Here is a 19,958-nt window from a genome sequence, read left to right on the forward strand (position 1 = left end):
TTTCAAAATGTTCACAAAAATTAAAAATCTGAATTTTTCAGGGACCAATTAAGTTTGAAGTAGATTTGAGGGGCCTTTCTGTGAGAAATACCCCATAAATGACCCCATTATAGAAACTGCACCCCTCAAAGTATTCAAAATGACATTCAGAAAGTTTGTTAACCCTTAAGGTCTTTCACAGGAATAACAGCAAAGTGAAGGAGAAAATTTTAAATCTTCATCATTTGCATCTTCTTGCAGAGCCATTTTATGAATTTTTACTAGGGGTAAAAGGAGAGAAATCCCCACAAAATGTGTACCCCAATTTCTATAGGATAAGGAAATACCTCATATGTGGATGTAAAGTGCTCTGTGGTTGCGCTAGAACGCTCAGAAGGGAAGGAGCGACAATGGGATTTTGCTAATTTTGCTGAAATGTTTTTTGGGGGCATTTCGCATTTAGGAAGCCACTATGGTGCCAGAACAGCAACAAAAAAAATACTATTTTGGAAACTACACCCCTCAAGGAATGTAACAAGAGGTACAATGAGCCTTAACACCCCACAGGTGTTTGATGATTTTCGTTTAAGTCGGTTGTGTTTTTTTTTTCACTAAAATGCTGGTTTTTCCCCAAATTTTACATTTTTACAAGAGGTAATAGGAGAAAATTCCCCCCAAAACTTGTAACCCCCATGTGTGGACGTTTGTTGGAATGAAAGTCGGGGGCCATGTGCGTTTACAAAAAACCCTGTGGTGCCAGAACAGTGGACCCCCCCACATGTGACCCCATTTTGGAAATTACACCCCTCACATAATATAATAAGGGGTGCAGTGAACATTTACACCCCACTGGCGTTTGACAGGTCTTTGGAACAGTGGGCTGTGCAAATGAAAAATTACATTTTTCATTTTCACGGACCACTGTTCCAAAAATCTGTCAGACACCTGTGGGGCGTAAATGCTCACTGTACCCCAAACCTCCAGCTGTTCCAGAACTACAACTCCCATCATGCCCTTTGGCTGTCTGTGCATGCTGGGGGTTGTAGTTATGCAACAGCTGGAGGCACACTGGTTGCAAAACACTGAGAGTTTGTTACTTAACTCAGTGTTTCGCAACCAGTGTGACCCCAGCTGTTGCAGAACTACACCTCCCAGCATGTACGGTATATCAGTGCATGCTAGGAATTGTAGTTTGCAGCAGCTGTAGGCTGTCTCAGGACTCCCCCAGATGTTGTCACAGGATGCCTGCTGAATGATTTCAGCAGGCATCCCGGTCCGGTCGTACAGGCGTATAGGTACGCTCTGGTTCCTTAAGGATTGGGGATGCAGGGCGTACCCGTACGCCCTGCGTCCCCAAGGGGATAAGGTATATACTGCTTCTTTTTATGTCAACAGAAAAAATGAGTTTTCATTTATAGTATCTCACACCCCTCACATTTTTGCAAATATTTCATTATATCTTTTCATGTGACAACACCAGTAGTGCATAGCCTGTAAAACAGTGTTTAATGTTGTTGCCCCCTCAAAATTAGTCAACACACACACATTAATGTCTAAACCTTGGCAACTTCCAGGCCGACATTTATCATTGTCTTTAGACTGTTTTTTGTGTCTAGAAAAGGCGCAAAAAAGGCGCAAACATGGTTTATTTGCGCCTCTTTTGTGCCTTTTGGTTTACACATTTCTGCTGATTTTGAGTTGCAATCCACTGATTTTGGCAATACACATGATATGGAAGGGTTTTATGCACTGCGCCTTTTTGTGAAAAGGCGCAAAAAAGGCGCAATGCCACTGAAAAGTTTCTAAAACTACTCCAGCCCAGACTTAGCTTAGCTTTTTGGTGTATGTGAAGAGTAAAATTACAGAAAATTTTTTCCTGCACAAAATGTATCAAATGCTCTGTGAACATTTAATAAATTGGTGCTCCTACACATTACCAGCACATAAAAAAAAAGGGTAGAAAAATGCTTCACTTACACCTACAATGTTAAATGCCGCCCCCAATATCTAAACCTTGACAACAAAACTGAAGTGAAAATGCCCAAATTGGGCCCAAGTAGCCATTTTCCCTCCACTGCAACATGTGACTTGATATCGTTACAAGGTCTCAGGTGTGAATGGGGAGCAGGTGTCTTAACCCCTTAACCTGTTCAGGACCCAGGGCGTAATTTTACGCCCCGGCGCCCTGGTACTTAAGGACCCAGGGCGTAAACTTACGCCCTGGCGGTTTCCGGTCCCTGCCACGCGCCGGGCAGAGATCGGAAGCGGATGCCTGCTGAAATGCTTCAGCAGGCATCCAGGGCAAACGCCGAGGGGGGCCATGTAGGCCCCCCATGTCGGCGATCGCCGCAAATCGCAAGGGAAATCGCGATACCGGGCTGATCGGGTCTCTGGGACCCGATCGCCTGGTAATTTTGCATGATCCCGGCTGTCACAGACAGCCAGGACCGTGCTGGAGCCTAGGAGCGAGGTGGCAAGCCTGCCACCTCCTCCGATCCCCTGCGATCCGTTGGTTAGTTAACCGACCAATCGCAGGGGGGGGGGCTTTGGCGGTTACTTCCTCCTGCCCTGCCCGGCCCCTGAAAGTCCGGAGAGGACGGGAGGAAGACCGGAGGATGCAGCGGGGGACGGGGGAGTGCAGGGGACCGGCTCCGGTACTTACCTCGTCCCTGAAGACCCGGATCCCAGTGAAGAAGATGGCGTCGGCGGCGACAGGTGAGTAGATCTTCAGCCGCGGTCGGGCCCTTTACAGCAATGCACGTCGCCGTAAAGCGACATGCATTGCTGTAATGGGACCCCGTATACTACAACTCCCAGCATGTCCAGACAGCCCTTGGCGTCTGGGCATGCTGGGAGTTGCAGTTTTGCAACATCTGGAGGTCCACAGTTTTTGGACCACTGTGCCCTTCCAAATGTTGCAAAACTACACATTCTCAGCCTGCCCTTACTGTCCAGGCATGGTGGGAGTTGTAGTTCTGTAACATCTGGCCCTTCAGATGTTGCAGAACTACAACTCCCAGCATGCCTGGACAGTTTTGGGATACTGGGAGTTGTAGTTTTGCAACATCTGGAAGGGCACAGATTGGGAACCACTGTATTAGTGGTCTGCAAACTGTAGTCCTCCAGATGTTGCAAAACTACAACTCCAAGCATGCTGGGAGTTGTAGTTCGGCAACATCTGGCTCTAAAGGTGTTGCTGAACTACTACTTCCAGCATGCCTGAGAATGTTTGGGAGTAGTGGTTTTGCAACAACTGGAGGCACACTGGTTGGGAAACATTGTCTGTTTCCTAACTCAGTGTTTCCCAACCCGTGTGCCTCCAGCTGTTGCAAAACTATAACTACCAGCATGCACTGATAGACTGTGCATGCTGGGAGTTGTAGTTTTGCAACAGCTGGAGGTCCCCCCCCTGTGAATGTACAGGGTATATTCACATGGGCAGGGGGCTTACAGTGATTATCAGGCTGCAAGTTTGCGATGGAGCAAATTTTGCGCGGCAGCTCAAACTTGCAGCGGGAAACTCGCTGTAATCCCCCACCCGTGTGACTGTACCCTAAAAACACTACACTACACTACACTAACACAAAATAAAATAAAAAGTAAAAAAAACACTACATATACACATACCCCTACACAGCCCCCCTCCCCTCCCCAATAAAAATGAAAAATGTCTGGTACGCCACTGTTTCCAAAATGGAGCCTCCAGCTGTTGCAAAACAACAACTCCCAGTATTGCTGGACAGCCGTTGACTGTCCAGGCATGCTGGGACTTTTGCAACAGCTGGAGGCACCCTGTTTGGGAATCACTGGCGTAGAATACCCCTATGTCCACCCCTATGCAAATCCCTAATTCAGGCCTCAAATGTGCATGGCGCTCTCACTTTGGAGCCCTGTCGTATTTCAAGGCAACAGTTTAGGGCCACATATGGGGTATCGCCGTACTTGGGAAAAATTGCCTAACAAATTTTGGGGGGCTTTTTCTCCTTTCACCCCTTATGAAAAGGTGAAGTTGGGGTCTACACCAGCATGAAAGTGTGAAAAAAATAAATTTTTTACACTAACATGCTGGTGTTGCCCTATACTTTTCATTTTGACAAGAGGTAAAAGGGAAAAAAGCCCCCCAAAATTTGTAATGCAATTTCTCCCGACTACGGAGATACCCCATATGTGGGCGTAAAGTCCTCTGGGGGCGCACAACAAGGCCCAGAAGGGAGAATGCACCATGTACATTTGAGGTGATTTGCACAGGGATGGCTGATTGTTACAGCGGTTTTGACAAATGCAAAAAAAAAAAAACACCCCACATGTGACCCCATTTCGGAAACTACACCCCTCACGGAATGTAATGAGGGGTGCAGTGAGAATTTACACCCCACTGGTGTCTGACAGAGCTTTGGAACAGTGGGCTGTGCAAATAAAACATTTTGTACAGCCCACTGTTTCAAAGATCTGACAGACACCAGTGGGTTGTAAATGCTCACTGTACCCCTTGTTACGTTCTTCAAGGGGTCTAGTTTCCAAAATGGTATGCCATGTGGGGGTTATTTTGCTGTCCTGGCACCATAGGGGCTTCCTAAATGCGATATGCCCCCGAGCAAAATTTGCTCTCAAAAAGCCAAATATGACTCCTTCTCTTCTGAGCATTGTAGTTCGCCCGTAGTGCACTTCAGGTCAACTTATGGGGTACCTCCATACTCAGAAGAGATGGGGTTACAAATTTTGGGGGGTATTTTCTGCTATTAACCCTTGCAAAAATGAAATTTGGGGGGAAACACACATTTTAGTGAAAAAAATTATATATTTTTTTTACATATGCAAAAGTCGTGAAACACCTGTGGGGTATTAAGGCTCACTTTATTCCTTGTTACGTTCCTCAAGGGGTCTAGTTTCCAAAATGGTATGCCATGTGGGGGGGGGGTTGCTGTTCTGGCACCATAGGGGCTTCCTAAATGCAACATGCCCCCCAAAAACCATTTCAGAAAAACTTACTCCCCTTGTCGCTCCTTCGCTTCTGAGCCCTCTACTGCGCCCGCCGAACAATTTACATAGGCATATGAGGTATGCGCTTACTCGAGAGAAATTGGGCTACAAAAATAACAATCCATTTTCTCCTTTTACCCCTTGTAAAAATTCAAAAATTTGGTCTACAAGAACATGCGAGTGTAAAAAATGAAGATTGTGAATTTTCTCCTTGACTTTGCTGCTATTCCTGTGAAACACCTAAAGGGTTAAAACGCTGACTGAATGTCATTTTGAATACTTTGGGGGGGTGCAGTTTTTATAATGGGGTCATTTGAGGGCTATTTCTAAGATGAAGACCCTTCAAATCCACTGCAAACCTGAACTGGTCCCTGAAAAATTGTGATTTTGGAAATTTTGCAAAAAATTTGAAAATTGCTGCTGAACTTTGAAGCCCTTTGGTGTCTTCCAAAAGTAAAAACACGTCAATTTTATGATGCAAACATAAAGCAGACATATTGTATATGTGAATAAAAAAAAATTATTTGGAATATCCATTTTCCTTACAAGCAGAGAGCTTCAAAGTTAGAAAAATGCAAAATTTTCAAATTTTTCATAAAATTTTGGGATTTTTCACCAAGAAAGGATGCAAGTTACCACAAAATTTTACCACTATGTTAAAGTAGAATATGTCACGAAAAAACAATCTCGGAATCAGAATGATAACTAAAAGCATTCCAGAGTTATTAATGTTTAAAGTGACAGTGGTCAGATTTGCAAAAAACGCTCTGGTCCTAAGGTGTAAAATGGCCTGGTCCTTAAGGGGTTAATGGACAAAATTTTTTTTAATTCATCTGGTACCAGAAAGTTAAAAAGATTTGTAAATTACTTCTATTTAAAATCTTTATTCTTCCAATACAAATGGCTAAGGACCCAGCCAATTTTCAGTGTAGGACCTGGCCATTTTTTGAACATCTGACCACTGTCACTTTAAGCATTAATAACTCTGGGATGCTTTCACCTTTCATTCTGATTCCGAGGAAGTTTTTTCGTGACATATTCTACTTTTTGTTAGTGGTAAATTTGTGTCGATACTTGCATAATTTCTTGGTGAAAAATGCTAAAATGTTATGAAAAAATTGAAAATTTTGCATTTTTTTAAGTTTGAAGCTCTCTGCTTGTAAGGAAAATAGAATTTCCAAATAAATTATTTTTTGATTCACATATACAATATGTCTACTTTATGTTGGCATCATAAAGTTGACGTGTTTTTACTTTTGGAACTTTGGAGGGTTCAACGTTCAGCAGCAATTTTCCAATTTTTCAGAAAATTTTCAAAATCGGAATTTTTAAGGGACCGGTTCAATTTTGAAGGGGATTTGAAGGGCCTTCATATTAGAAATACCCCACAAATGACCCCATTATAAAAACTGCACCCCTCAAAGTATTCAAAATGACATTCAGTAAGTGTGTTAACCCTTTAGGTGTTTCACAGGAATAGCAGCAAAGTGAAGGAGAAAAATCTAAATCTTCATTTTTTACACTCGCATGTTCTTGTAGACCCAGTTTTTGAATTTGTGCAAGGGGTAATAGGAAAAAAATTTGTAATCCAATTTCTCTCGAGTAAGGAAATACCTCATATGTGTATGTCAAGTGTTCGGTGGGCTCAGAAGGGAAGGAGCAACAATGGGATTTTGGAGAGTGAATTTTGAAGAAATGGTTTTTGGGGGGCATGTCACATTTAAGAAGCACCTATGGTGCCAGAACAGCATAAAAACCTCCACATGGCATACCATTTTGGAAACTACACCCCTCAAGGCACGTCACATGGGGTCCAGTGAGCCTTAACACCCCACAGGTGTTTGACGACTTTTCGTTAAAGTCGGATGGGTAAATGAAAAAAAAAATGTTTTCACTAAAGTGCTGATTTTTTTCCAAAATTTACAATTTTTACAAAAGGTAATGGGAGAAAATGCCCCCCAAAATTTGTAACCCCATCTCTTCTAAGTATATAAATACCCCATGTTAGGACGTAAAATGCTCTGCGGGCAAACTACAATGCTCAGAAGAGGAGTCACATTTGGCTTTTGGAAAGCAAATTTTGCTGAAATGTTTTTTGGTGGGCATGTCGCATTTAGGAAGCCCCTATGGTGCCAGCACAGCAAAAAAAAAAAAAACACACATGGCATACTATTCTGGAAACTACACCTCACAGATGTTTTACGACTTTTTGTTAAAGTTGGATGTGTAAATGAAAAAAAACAAACAATTTTTTCACTAAAATGCTGGTTTTTCCCCAAATTTTACATTTTTACAAGGGGTAATAGGAGAAAATGACCCCCAAAGTTTGTAACCCCATTTCTTCTGCGTATGGAAATACCCCATGTGTGGACATCAAGTGCTCTGCTGGTGAACTACAATGCTCAGAAGACAACGAGCGCCATTGAGCTTTTGGAGAATGAATTTGTTTGGAATGGAAGTCAGGGGCCATGTGCGTTTACAAAGCCCCCCGTGGTGCCAGAACAGTGGACCCCTCAACATGTGACCCCATTTTGGAAGCTACACCCCTCACAGAATTTAATAAGGGGTGCAGTGAGTATTTACACCCCACTGGCGTTTGACAGATCTTTGGAACAGTGGGCTGTGCAAATGAAAAATACAATTTTTCATTTTCACGGACCACTGTTCCAAAAATCTGTCAGACACCTGTGGGGCATAAATGCTCACTGTACCCCTTATTACATGAGGGGGGTCGTTTCCAAAATGGGGTCACATATGGGGGGGGTCCATTGTTCTGGCACTATGGGGGCTTTGTAAACACACATGGCCTTCAATTCCGGTCAAATTATCTCTTCAAACCCCACTGGCACTTCTCTTCTGAGCATTGTAGTTTGCCCGCAGGGCACTATTCGTCTACATATTGGGTATGTTTTTACTCAGAAGGCATGAGGTTACAAATTTTGGGGTGCTTTTTTCCTATTTTCCCTTGTGAAAATAAAACATTTAGGGTAAGACTAGCATTTTAGTGAAAATTTTGTTTTTTAATTTTCTCATCCAACTTTAACAAAAATTCGTCAAACACCTGTGGGGTTTTCAGGCTCACTATACCCCTTGTTACGTTCCGTGAGGGGTGTAGTTTCCAAAATGGGGTCACGTGGGTATTTATTATTTTGCATTTATGTCAGAACCGCTGTAAAATCAGCCTGTGCAAATCACCAATTTAGGCCTCAAATGTACATAGTGCGCTCTCACTCCTGAGCCTTGTTGTGTGTCCGCAGAGCATTTTACGCCCACATGTGCGGTATTTCCGTACTCGGGGGGGGAAATTGCGTTATAAATTTTTTTGGTCTTTTTTTCCTTTTACCGCTTGTGAAAATAAAAAGTATGGGGCAACACCAGCATGTTAGTGTCAAATTTTTTTACACTAACAGGCTTATGTGGCCCCCAACTTTTCCTTTTCATAAGGGGTAAAAGGAGAAAAGCCCCCCAAAATTTGTAGTGCAATTTCTCCCGAGTACGGAAATACCCTATATGTGGCCCTAAACTGTTTCCTTGAAATACTTAACTACCAGGGTCCCATGACATACCGGTACGACATGGGTCCTGAACAAGTAAAATTTGGTATTACTGCTCTTACACTCTCTGATACTGGTCACTGGAAGTTCAACATGGCACCTCATGGCAAAGAACTCTCTAAGGATCTGAAAAAAATAATTTTTGCTCTACATAAAGATGGCCTAGGCTGTTAGAAGTTTGCCCTGAAACTGAGCTACAGCATAGTGATCAAGACAATGTTTTCACAAGGAAATTGACGTATGAGTGCTTCCAGCATTTATGCAGAGGTTAAATGGATGGGGGGAGGGTCAGCCTGTTACTGCTCAGACCATACACTAAATCATATTGGCCTGCATGGCTGTCCTCCCAGAAGGAAGCCTCTTCTAAAGATGATGTACAAGAAAACCTGTAAACAGTTTGCTGAAGACAAGCAGACTAAGGTCATGGATTACTGGAACCATGTCCTTTGGTCTGATGAGATCAAGATCATTTTATATGGTTCATATAGTATCAAACTTGTGTAATGACAACCAGGTGAGGACTTCGAAGTTTGTCTTGCCTTCAGTAATACATGGTGCTGGTAGTGTCATAATTTGGGGCTGCACAAGTACTGCTGGCACTGGGGAGCCACAGTTTATTGAGGGTACCAAGAATGCCAACATGTACTGTGACATACTGAAGCAGAGGATGATTTCCGCCCTCTTGCCGTAGTCAGTATTCCAACATGATAACGACCCCAAACACACCTCTAAGACAACCATTGCCTCTCTAAAGAAGCTGAGGATAAAGGTGATGGATTGACCAAGCATTTTTTCCAGACCTTAACCCTATTGAGCATCTGTTTGGCACCCTCAAATAGAAGGGGAGGAAGCGCAGGGTCTCTAACAGTGATGTCGTTATAAGGGAGTGGAAGAGGTCTCCAGTGGCACCCTGTTAAGCTCTGGTGAACTCCATGCCCATGAGGCTTAAAGCAGTGCTGAAAAATAATGATGTCCACACGAAATATTGACACTCTGGGCCCAATTTGGACATATTTGTACTCGCTCAGTTTTGTACTTCCTTTTATTGCCAAGGTTTAGCCATTAATGTTTATGTGTTGAGTTATTTAGCGGGGACACAACATTAAACACTGTTATACAGGCTGTGCATTCACTACTTTACATTGTAGCAGAGTGTTGTTTCCTCAGTGTTGCCAAATGAAAAGATAAAATATTTACAAAAATGGGAGGTGTTCTCACTTATGTGGCAGTATTGCTTTTTAGACTATAGCTTGTATTTGTCATGCTTGATTGGTAGATACATTTGATATGTCCATCCACACATTATATTAAATTGTAGTCATACGTATATTTCCATCAGCTCTTGTAACAATTGTAATGTTGTTCCTACAGGCCATGATGCTGCAGTCAACGGATTTGGCTGGAGTTATGACAGAAAATGGTTGGTTTCTACTGCTGATGACAGAACAGTTAGGATTTGGAATGTGAAAAATGCAGCCTCCGCTTTAGTTCTGGTAATTTTTGTGCTTTTTTATGTCAACATTAGCATGTGCTTTTCTTAAAGAGCATTTATATAATAAAAACATAAAAATAATCTGTGATGTCTGGCATTAGCCGTGTGTACGGACTTCTGGTAGCAGATCGGAAGTGGGCACACGGCATACATTTAAACATTGCATCCTGTAGAGGTTAAGCCCCTTCACGCAGAATGCTGTATATATACAGCGGCTGTGTGCTAGGGGACTATGAAGCAAGCCGAGGAGCTGAGCTCGCTTCATACCCAGGTGGCTCTGGACCCATGGCTAATCCCTGACATCACCGTTTAGGTTGATGTCCCGCATTAACCCTTTAGACACCACAATTAAAATTGAACTCAGATTCTAAATGTGCTAAAATTCAGTTGTTGGTTAGCTTAGTGAGCTGTTAGCTTAGTGAGCGGCTGCACAGATTGGAGTAGGGAATAGAAGACATTGTTTTACTCAGGATCACCCACACTAACCATCTGTATATTTAGGTTAGTGGGGTTGCTCCCTCTGTCAGTTTCCCTTTACAGGTAGGATCACACACAGCACATACGCAGCATACGTAACGCTGTGAGAAACTGCCAGACAGTGGGAAATATTCTGTGTATGGGCTACGAGCAGACACACAGGGCTTACCCCTCTGCAGCCCTGTGTGTGCAATAAGATTTGGAGGCTGGCCCCATGTCACAGTTATGTCTGTACCCTCCTCTTGCCTCCAAACCTTACTGCTTACAGGGCTGTGGCAGAAAAACCTTGTGTGTCTGCTCATAGCACATACCTGTCTGGAAGGTTTCTTGCAGCAGGAAATATGCTGTGTATGTGCTGTGTGTGACCCTACACTAAGGGGTTAAACATTGTCAGTTTCTACTTTCAGTTTCCACAAAAACAACATAGGATATTTTTATTCTTTTAAGATAGCACCTCTTTTTAAACTGTATTGTAGGTGATGCATGGTAAACAATAAGGAAGGCCCGGTGGAACCACCAGGCGGACCAAGCGGCCGCTTAGGGGTGGGCAGGTCTGCAGCCGGGTTTGGGGCAGAAAAATGAACCTCTTTTTTTTTTTTTTTGGACATCCCTGTGGGCTGCTGAGTTGCGGATCGGGGCCCCCCGATAGCCTGGCCGTGGCCACTTTAACCCCTTCCCGCAGAATGTCATATATAAACGCCGGGTTGTGCAGTGCGTTTGCGCATCCCGACGTTTATAAATGACATTCAGTTAACCCGGCGATGCGAAGCATCGCACGGGTTAACCAGCAGAAGTCCCGCTGTTTCCAGCAGGAGACAACTTCTGCTTCACCCCCCAGGACCATCCATTGATGGTCCTGGTCAGCGATCACTGTGATTGGTCCCTGTGGACCTGTGGACCTGGGGTGGAAGTCGGGCAAAACGGGGGAAGATGGCTGCGGGGGCTCGCGGGGACCTGCGCCATGGGGGGGAACACGCCGGGACTGGCGGCCTTACCTGGAGCAGCGGCGGGACCGGCCACGTGGAGGAGCAGCGGCGGGACCGGCAGGTAAGTACATGGTCCTCAGAGGCAGCAGTGAAGATCTTCACTGCTGCTTCTAGGAGTCTGAAAACTACAACTCCCATCATGCTTGCTGGGAGTTGTAGTTTTGCAACTTCTGGAGGGCCACAGTTTGGAGACCATTGTAGACAATTACAACTCCCAGCATGCACTGACTGTCCTGGCATGCTGGGAGTTTTAGTTCAGCAACATCTGGCCCTTCAGATGTTGCCGAACTACAACTCCCAGCATGCCTGGACAGTCAGTGCATGTTGAGAGTTGTAGTTTTGCAACAACTGGAGACACACTGGTTGGGAAACATTTTCTGTTTCTAACTCAGTGTTTCCTAACCTGTGTGCCTCCAGCTGTTGCAAAACTATAACTCCCAGCATGCACTAACAGACCATGCATGCTGGGAGTTGTGGTTTTGCAACAGCTGGTGCACCCCCCCTCGTGAATGTACAGGGTGCATTCACATGGGCGAGGGTTTTACAGTGGGTTTCTCGCTGCAAGTTTGAGATGCAGCAAATTTAGCGCTGTGAAACTCGCTGTAATCCCCTGCCCGTGTGACTGTACCCTAAAAACACTACACTACACTACCACAAAATGAAATAAAAAGTTAAAAACACTACATATACACATACCCCTACACAGTACCCCCCCCCCCCCCGCCCCCCCAAAATGTAATGTATGAGGCAACACCAGCATGTTAGTGTAAAAAAAATTTTTACACTAACATTCTGGTGTAGACCCCAACATTTCCTTTTCATGAAGGGTTAAAGGAGAAATACCCCCCGAAACCTTGTAACGCAATTTCTCCCGAGTACGGCGATACCCCATATGTGGCCCTAAACTGTTGACTTGAAATACGACAGGGCTCCAAAGTGAGAGAGCGCCATGCGCAATTTGAGGCCTAAATTAGGGACTTACATAGAGGTAGACATAGGGGTATTCTACGCCAGTGATTCCCAAACAGGGTGCCTCCTGCTGTTGCAAAACTCCCAGCATGCTTGGACAGTCAATGGCTGTCCGGCAATACTGGGAGATGCTGTTTTGCAACAGCTGGAGGCTCTGCTTTGAAAAAAAAAAAAAATTGTAACGCAATTTATCCCGAGTACGGAGATACCCCATATGTGGTCACAAAGTGCTCTGGGGGCGCACAACAAGGCCCAGAAGGGAGAGTGCACCATGTACATTTGAGGTGATTTGCACAGGGGTGGCTGATTGTTACAGCGGTTTTGACAAACGCAAAAAAAACAAAAACCCCACATGTGACCCCATTTCGGAAACTACACCCCTCACGGAATGTAATGAGCGGTGCAGTGAGAATTTACCCCCCACAGTTGTCTGACAGATCTTTGGGACAGTGGTCCGTGAAATTGTACAGCCTACTGTTCCAAAGATCTGTCAGACACCAGTGGGGGGTAAATGCTCACTGTACCCCTTGTTAAGTTCCTCAAGGGGTCTAGTTTCCAAAATAGTATGCCATGTGTTTTTTTTTTTTTGCTGTCCCGGCACCATAGGGGCTTCCTAAATGCGACATGCCCCCCAGCAAAATTTGTTCTCAAAAAGCCAAATATGACTTCTTCTCTTCTGAGCATTGTAGTTCGCCCGCAGTGCACTTCAGGTCAACTTATGGGGTACCTCCATACTCAGAAGAGATGGGGTTACAAATTTTGGGGGGATTTTCTGCTATTAACCCTTGCAAAAATGTGAGATTTGGGGGGGAAACACATTTTTTTTTTTTTTACATATGCAAAAGTCGTGAAACACCTGTGGAATATTAAGGCTCACTTAATTCCTTGTTACGTTCCTCAAGGGGTCTAGTTTCCAAAACGGTATGCCATGTGTTTTTTTTTTTTTTTGCTGTTCTGGCACCATAGGGGCTTCCTAAATGCAACATGCCCCCCAAAAACCATTTCAGAAAAACGTACTCTCCAAAATCCCCTTGTCACTCCTTCGCTTCTGAGCCCTCTTCTGCGCCCGCCGAACACTTTACATAGACATATGAGGTATGTGCTTACTCGAGAGAAATTGGGCTAAAAATATAGTATATTTTTTTTCCTTTTACCCCTTGTAAAAATAAAAAAATTGGGTCTACAAGAACATACGAGTGAAGACCCTTCAAATCCACTTCAAACCTGAACTGGTCCCTGAAAAATAGTGAGTTTGAAAATTTTGTGTTAAAAATTGGAAAATTGCTGCTGAACTCTGGTGTCTTCCAAAAATAAAAAATCTTCAATTTTATGATGCAAACATAAAGTAGACATATTTTATATGTGAATCAAAAAAATTATTTGTAATATACATTTTCCTTACAAGCAGAAAGCTTCAAAGTCAGAAAAATACAAAATGTTTACATTTTTCATCAAATTTGGGGATTTTTCACCAAGAAAGGATGCAAGTTACCACAAAAATTTACCACTATGTTGAAGTAGAATATGTCACGAAAAAACAGTCTCGGAATCACAATGATAACTAAAAGCATCCCAGAGTTACTAATGTTTAAAGTGACAGTGGTCAGATGTGCAAAAAATCGGCTTGGTCCTTAAGGGGTTAAAACAGTGACCAGCGGTGGCTCCTGTGGGCCCGGACTCCTCCTTTTTTCTATATTTCATATTTCCTTACCTGGCCGTGCTCGGCAGGCTCAGGTGATGCGCCGGGTCTTGTGGGCTGTGACGAGTTATGTCTCCTGCGGCTCCTCTGCACGGCGTCAGGGACGTCACTCGTCATTTCCTGCAGCGCTGGGGTGTAATGAAGAAAACTGTCCCTGACGCTGTGCAGAGGAGCCGCAGGAGACGTAAGTCGTCACAGCCCACAAGACCCGACGCATCACCTGAGCCTGCCGAGCGCGGCCAGGTAAGGAAATATGAAATATAGAAAAAAGCAGGAGGAGAGGGGAGCAATGAGCAGGGGAGGATTATGAGTGGGGGAGGATGATGAGGCAGAGGGGGGGTTAATGATGAGCAGGGGGGGGTTAATGATGAGAAGGGGGGGTAATGATGAGCAGGGGGGGGGTGAATGATGAGAAGGGGGGGGTAATGTTGAGCAGGGGGGAGAATGATGAGCAGGGGGGAGAATGATGAGCAGGGGGGAGAATGATGAGCAGGGGGGGAGAATGATGAGCAGGGGGGGGTGATGAGCAGGGGGGGGTAATGATGAGCAGCATGGGGGGGTAATGATGAGCAGGGGAAAACACGGGAAAGGAGGCGGGGGGGGTTTAATATGGCACAGGGGCTGATAAAAGGGGGAGGAAGGAGGGGGGGCAAACTGAGGATCAAGGGGAATCAAAGTTGGGGGGATGATGAGGCATATAGTTCAGAGCTATAGTCATTTATTTTTTTCCCCTCAAATTTTCCTGTGAAAATGAGGGTACGTGTTATATGCCAGTGCCTGTTATACGCAGATAAATACTGTAATCCCCCCCCCCCCCCCCCCCCACATTCAGCAGGACATCCCTGTGTCCTGAAAGATCTTTTCGAGACACAAGGATGTCCCGGTTACCTTTCTGTGGCCACCCCCCCCCCCCTCTTCCCCCAGTGCAATAAAAAAAGGGTAAATTAACATGTGGTATTGCCATGTGTGGAAATGTCCAAATTATAAAAATAATACCTCTAATTAAACCGCACGGTCAATGGCATATGCGCAAAAAAATTCCAAAGTCCATAATAGCGTAATTTTGGTCACTTTTTATATCATGAAAAAAAAGCTATCAAAAAGTCAGATCAAAATGGAGCTTCGCTTGTGTAGGCAGAAATCCTTGCACCGGCCCTGCAATAAGGAGTAGTTAAATAAAGAGGTGTTCCAGGGAAGTACATATATATATATATATATATTTTTTTTTTTTTTTTTTTTAAAGCTTAAAGCCACCACACTACCTGGATATATTCCCTGTAAATGATCCTCCCTGATATCCATGGCTCCTGTCGCTGTTGTCTTCTATGGCTGCTTGATATTTGCTATAATTTTTTTCTCTTCAGCATCAATACTACATTTCCCAGGAACCATTGCAGCTCCCCTCTCACTGCCGTCCAGCTTTTCTCTGAAAGCAGCCCCCACCCTCCTTTCTGTGAAAATAGAAATTGAGTGTCTGATTGATTAAGGCTGTACACACCTCCAAGGTAAAGGGGCTGCTTTCAGAGAAGGATTTGGACAGAAACACAGAGAATGACTAGAGGACGCATTTTCCTCACACTCTGCATGTTAGAGTGGAACTGAAACTGAAACAGCTCTATATAGCTAATAAATTATATTAAGACAATTCAATAGGTTGGTGATAGTGAAAGGATGGGCTATGGATTTAGTTCCTCGGAGTATCACTTTAAGTATTTGGTGGAACTTGTTTGTGGGAATATGCCTGCATACCTGTGTACACTCTGTGAAATCTTATTTAATTCTTAACCCCTTAAGGACCGAGCCCTTTTTCACCTTAAGGACCAGAGCATTTTTTGCAATTCTGACCACTGTCACTTTAAACATTAATAACTCTGGAATGCTTTTAGTTATCATTCTGATTCTGAGATTTTTTTTTGTGACATATTATACTTTAACTTAGTGGTAAAATTTTGTGGTATCTTGCATCATTTCTTGGTGAAAAATCCCCAAATTTGATGAAAAAAATGAAAATTTAGCATTTTTCTAACTTTGAAGCTCTCTGCTTGTAAGGAAAATGGATATTCAAAATAATTTTTTTTTGGGTTCACATATACAATATGTCTACTTTATGTTTGCATCACAAAATTTATGAGTTTTTACTTTTGGAAGACACCAGAGGGCTTCAAAGTTCAGCAGCAATTTTACAATTTTTCACAAAATTTTCAAACTCGCTATTTTTCATGGACCAGTTCAGGTTTGAAGTGGATTTGAAGGGTCTTCATATTAGAAATACCCCATAAAAGACCCCATTATAAAAACTGCACCCCCCAAAGTATTCAAAATGACATTCAGTAAGTGTATTAACCCTTTAGGTGTTTCACAGGAATAGCAGCAAAGTGAAGGAGAAAATTCAAAATCTTCATTTTTTACATTCGCATATTCTTGTAGACCCAATTTTAGAATTTTTGCAAGGGATAAAAAGGAGAAAATTTTTACTTATATTTGAAACCCAATTTCTCTCGAGTAAGCACATACCTCATATGTCTATGTTAATTGTTCAGCAGGCGCAGTAGAGGGCTCAGAAGGGAAGGAGCGACAAATGGTTTTTGGGGGGCATGTCACCTTTAGGAAGCCCCTATGGTGCCAGGACAGAAAAAAAAAAAACATGGCATACCATTTTGGAAACTAGACCCCTCAGGGAACGTAACAAGGGGTAAAGTGAACCTTAATACCCTACAGGTGTTTCACGACTCTTGCATATGTAAAAAAAAATAAAAAATTTTTTACCTAAAATGCTTGGTTTCCCAAAAATTTTACATTTTTAAAAAGGGTAATAGCAGAAAATACCCCCCAAAATTTAAAACCCAATTTCTCCCGATTCAGAAAACACCCCATATGGGGGTGAAAATTGCTCTTCTGGCGCACTACAGGTCTCAGAAGAGAAGGAGTCACATTTGGCTTTTTGAAAGCAAATTTTGCTCTGGGGGCATGCCGCATTTAGGAAGCCCCTATGGTGCCAGAACAGCAAAAAAAAAATCACATGGCATACCATTTTGGAAACTAGACCCCTCGGGGAACGTAACAAGGGGTAATGTGAACCTTAATGCCCTACAGGTGTTTCACGACTTTTGCATATGTAAAAAAAAATATTTTTTTTACCTAATATGCTTGGTTTCCCCAAATTTTTACATTTTTAAAAAGGGTAATAGCAGAAAATACCCCCCAAAATTTGAAGCCCAATTTCTCCCGATTCAGAAAACACCCCATATGGGGATGAAAAGTGCTCTGCTGGCGCACTACAGGTCTCAGAAGAGAAGGAGTCACATTTGGCTTTTTGAAAGCAAATTTTGCTCTGGGGGCATGCCGCATTTAGGAAGCCCCTATGGTGCCAGAACAGCAAAAAAAAAAACACATGGCATACCATTTTGGAAACTAGACCCCTCGGGGAACGTAACAAGGGGTAATGTGAACCTTAATACCCTACAGGTGTTTCACGACTTTTGTATATGTGAAAAAATTTTTTTACCTAAAATGCTTGTTTTCCCAAAAATTTTACATTTTTAAAAAGGGTAATAGCAGAAAATCCCCCCCAAAATTTGAAGCCCAATTTCTCCCGAGTACGGCGATACCCCATATGTGACCCTAAACTGTTGCCTTGAAATACGACAGGGCTCCAAAGTGAGAGCGCCATGTGCATTTGAGACCTAAATTAGGGACTTGCATAGGGGTGGACATAGGGGTATTCTACGCCAGTGATTCCCAAACGGGGTGCCTCCAGCTGTTGTAAAACTCCCAGCATGCCTAGACAGTCAGTGGCTATCTGGCAATACTGGGAGTAGTTGTTTTACAACAGCTGGAGGCTCCGTTCTGGAAACAGTGGCGTACCAGACGTTTTTCATTTTTATTGGGGAGGGGGGCTGTGTAGGGGTATGTGTATATGTAGTGTTTTTTACTTTTTATTTTATTTAGCGTTAGTGTAGTGTAGTGTTTTTAGGGTACAGTCGCACGGGCGGAGGGTTCACAGTAGTTTCTCGCTGGCAGTTTGAGCAGCGGCAGAAAATTTGCCGCAACTCAAACTTGCAGCCGGATACTTACTGTAATCCTCCGCCCATGTGAGTGTACCCTGTACGTTCACATTGGGGGAGGGGGGGGAACATCCAGCTGTTGCAAAACTACAACTCCCAGCATGTACGGTCTATCAGTGCATGCTGGGAGTTGTAGTTTTGCAACAGCTGGAGACACACAGGTTGTGAAACACCGAGTTTGGTAACAAACTCAGTGTTTTGCAACCAGTGTGCCTTCAGCTGTTGCAAAAGCTACAACCCCCAGCATGTATAGACAGTGGAAGGGCATGCTGGGTCTTGTAGTTATGCAACAGCCGGAGGCATACTACATTGGCTGGGGATGCTGGGGATTGTAGTTATGCAACAGCTGGAGACACACTGGTTTGCTACTTAACTCCGTGTGCCTTCAGCTATTGCAAAACTACAACTCTCAGCAGTCACCGACAGCCAACGGGCATGCTGGGAGTTGTAGTTATGCAACCACCAGATGCACCACTACAACTCCCAGCATGCACTTTAGCTGATTGTGCAAGCTGGGAGTTGTAGTTATACAACAGCTGAAGGTACACTTTTCCATAGAAAGAATGTGCCTCCAGCTGTTGCAAAACTACAAGTCCCAGCATGCCCATAAGGGCATGCTGGGAGTTGTGGTGGTCTGCCTCCTGCTGTTGCATAACTACAGCTCCCAGCATGCCCTTTTTGCATGCTGGGAGCTGTTGCTAAGCAACAGCAGGAGGCTGTCACTCACCTCCTCCTGCTGCTGCTCCACGATGCCGCTGCACAGGTCAGTCCCTCGCCGCCACCGTCGCTCCTGGGGCCCCGATCCCAACAGGGACGCCGGGGATCGGGGTCCCCAGCACCGGGGGTCGTCTTCCCACACCCGCTCACGTCCTCCGGAAGAGGGGCGGAGCGGGTTGCGGGAGTGACACCCGCAGCAGGCGCCCTGATTGGTCGGCCGGGAATCCGGCCGACGAATCAGGGCGATCGTGAGGTGGCACCAGTGCCACCTCACCCCTGCTTGCTCTGGCTGTTCGGGGCCGTCTCTGACGGCCCCGATCAGCCAGTAATTCCGGGTCATCGGGTCACTGGAGACCCGATTGACCCGGAATCCGCCGCAGATCGCTGGACTGAATTGTCCAGCGATCTGCGGCAATCGCCGACATGGGGGGACATAATGACCCCCCTGGGCGATATGCCGGGATGCCTGCTGAACGATTTCAGCAGGCATCCGGCTCCCCTCCGGCTAGTGGCGGGGGCCGGAAATGCTCAGGGCGTATCCATACGCCCTCGGTCCTTAAGGACTTGGAAACGGGGGCGTATGGATACGCCCTATGTCCTTAAGGGGTTAAATAATGAACTTTAAAGGTAGGGTCACACATGCCATATTTTGCTGCATATTCTGCTGCGTATTTTCCGCAGCTGATTTTGCTGCCCATTGTCTTTTAGTCCTCATTTAGTAGGAAAATATGCGTCAGCAAATGTGCAGCAAAATACAGCACTTTTTGACCCTACCCTAAGGGAAAAGACTGGCAACATAATCTACTGGTATGTTAGAGAGAGAGATGGGAAGATCATATTGGTAGATTGTGTGACCATTAACTTTTAGAAGGAATGCCATTATTTAATACATTTGACACTGCTTTTAGATTTCTTTTACTGAAGATGTAACTGTTTATACAGTGGGGGTCAAAAGGTTGGGCACCCCAGGTAAAAATTTGTATTAATGTGCATAAAGAAGCCAAGGAAAGATGTAAAAATCTCCAAAAGGCATCAAATTAC

At 44.3% G+C, this 19,958-nt stretch overlaps 1 protein-coding gene across 7 annotated transcripts in view; it reads left to right on the forward strand.

The window, feature by feature from the left end:
* The window catches only part of WDR27 (WD repeat domain 27), a 421,522-nt gene that overhangs the window by 113,340 nt on the left and 288,224 nt on the right, over positions 1-19,958 (forward strand). For all 7 annotated transcript variants that reach the window (XM_056567129.1, XM_056567126.1, XM_056567130.1 and 4 more), the window contains one exon: positions 9,885-10,006. In XM_056567129.1, the coding sequence (XP_056423104.1) occupies positions 9,885-10,006 (122 nt within the window). The remainder of the gene's footprint in view (positions 1-9,884; positions 10,007-19,958) is intronic.

This window comes from Hyla sarda, chromosome 3, assembly GCF_029499605.1.
Source record: "Hyla sarda isolate aHylSar1 chromosome 3, aHylSar1.hap1, whole genome shotgun sequence".
Taxonomy (NCBI): domain Eukaryota; kingdom Metazoa; phylum Chordata; class Amphibia; order Anura; family Hylidae; genus Hyla; species Hyla sarda.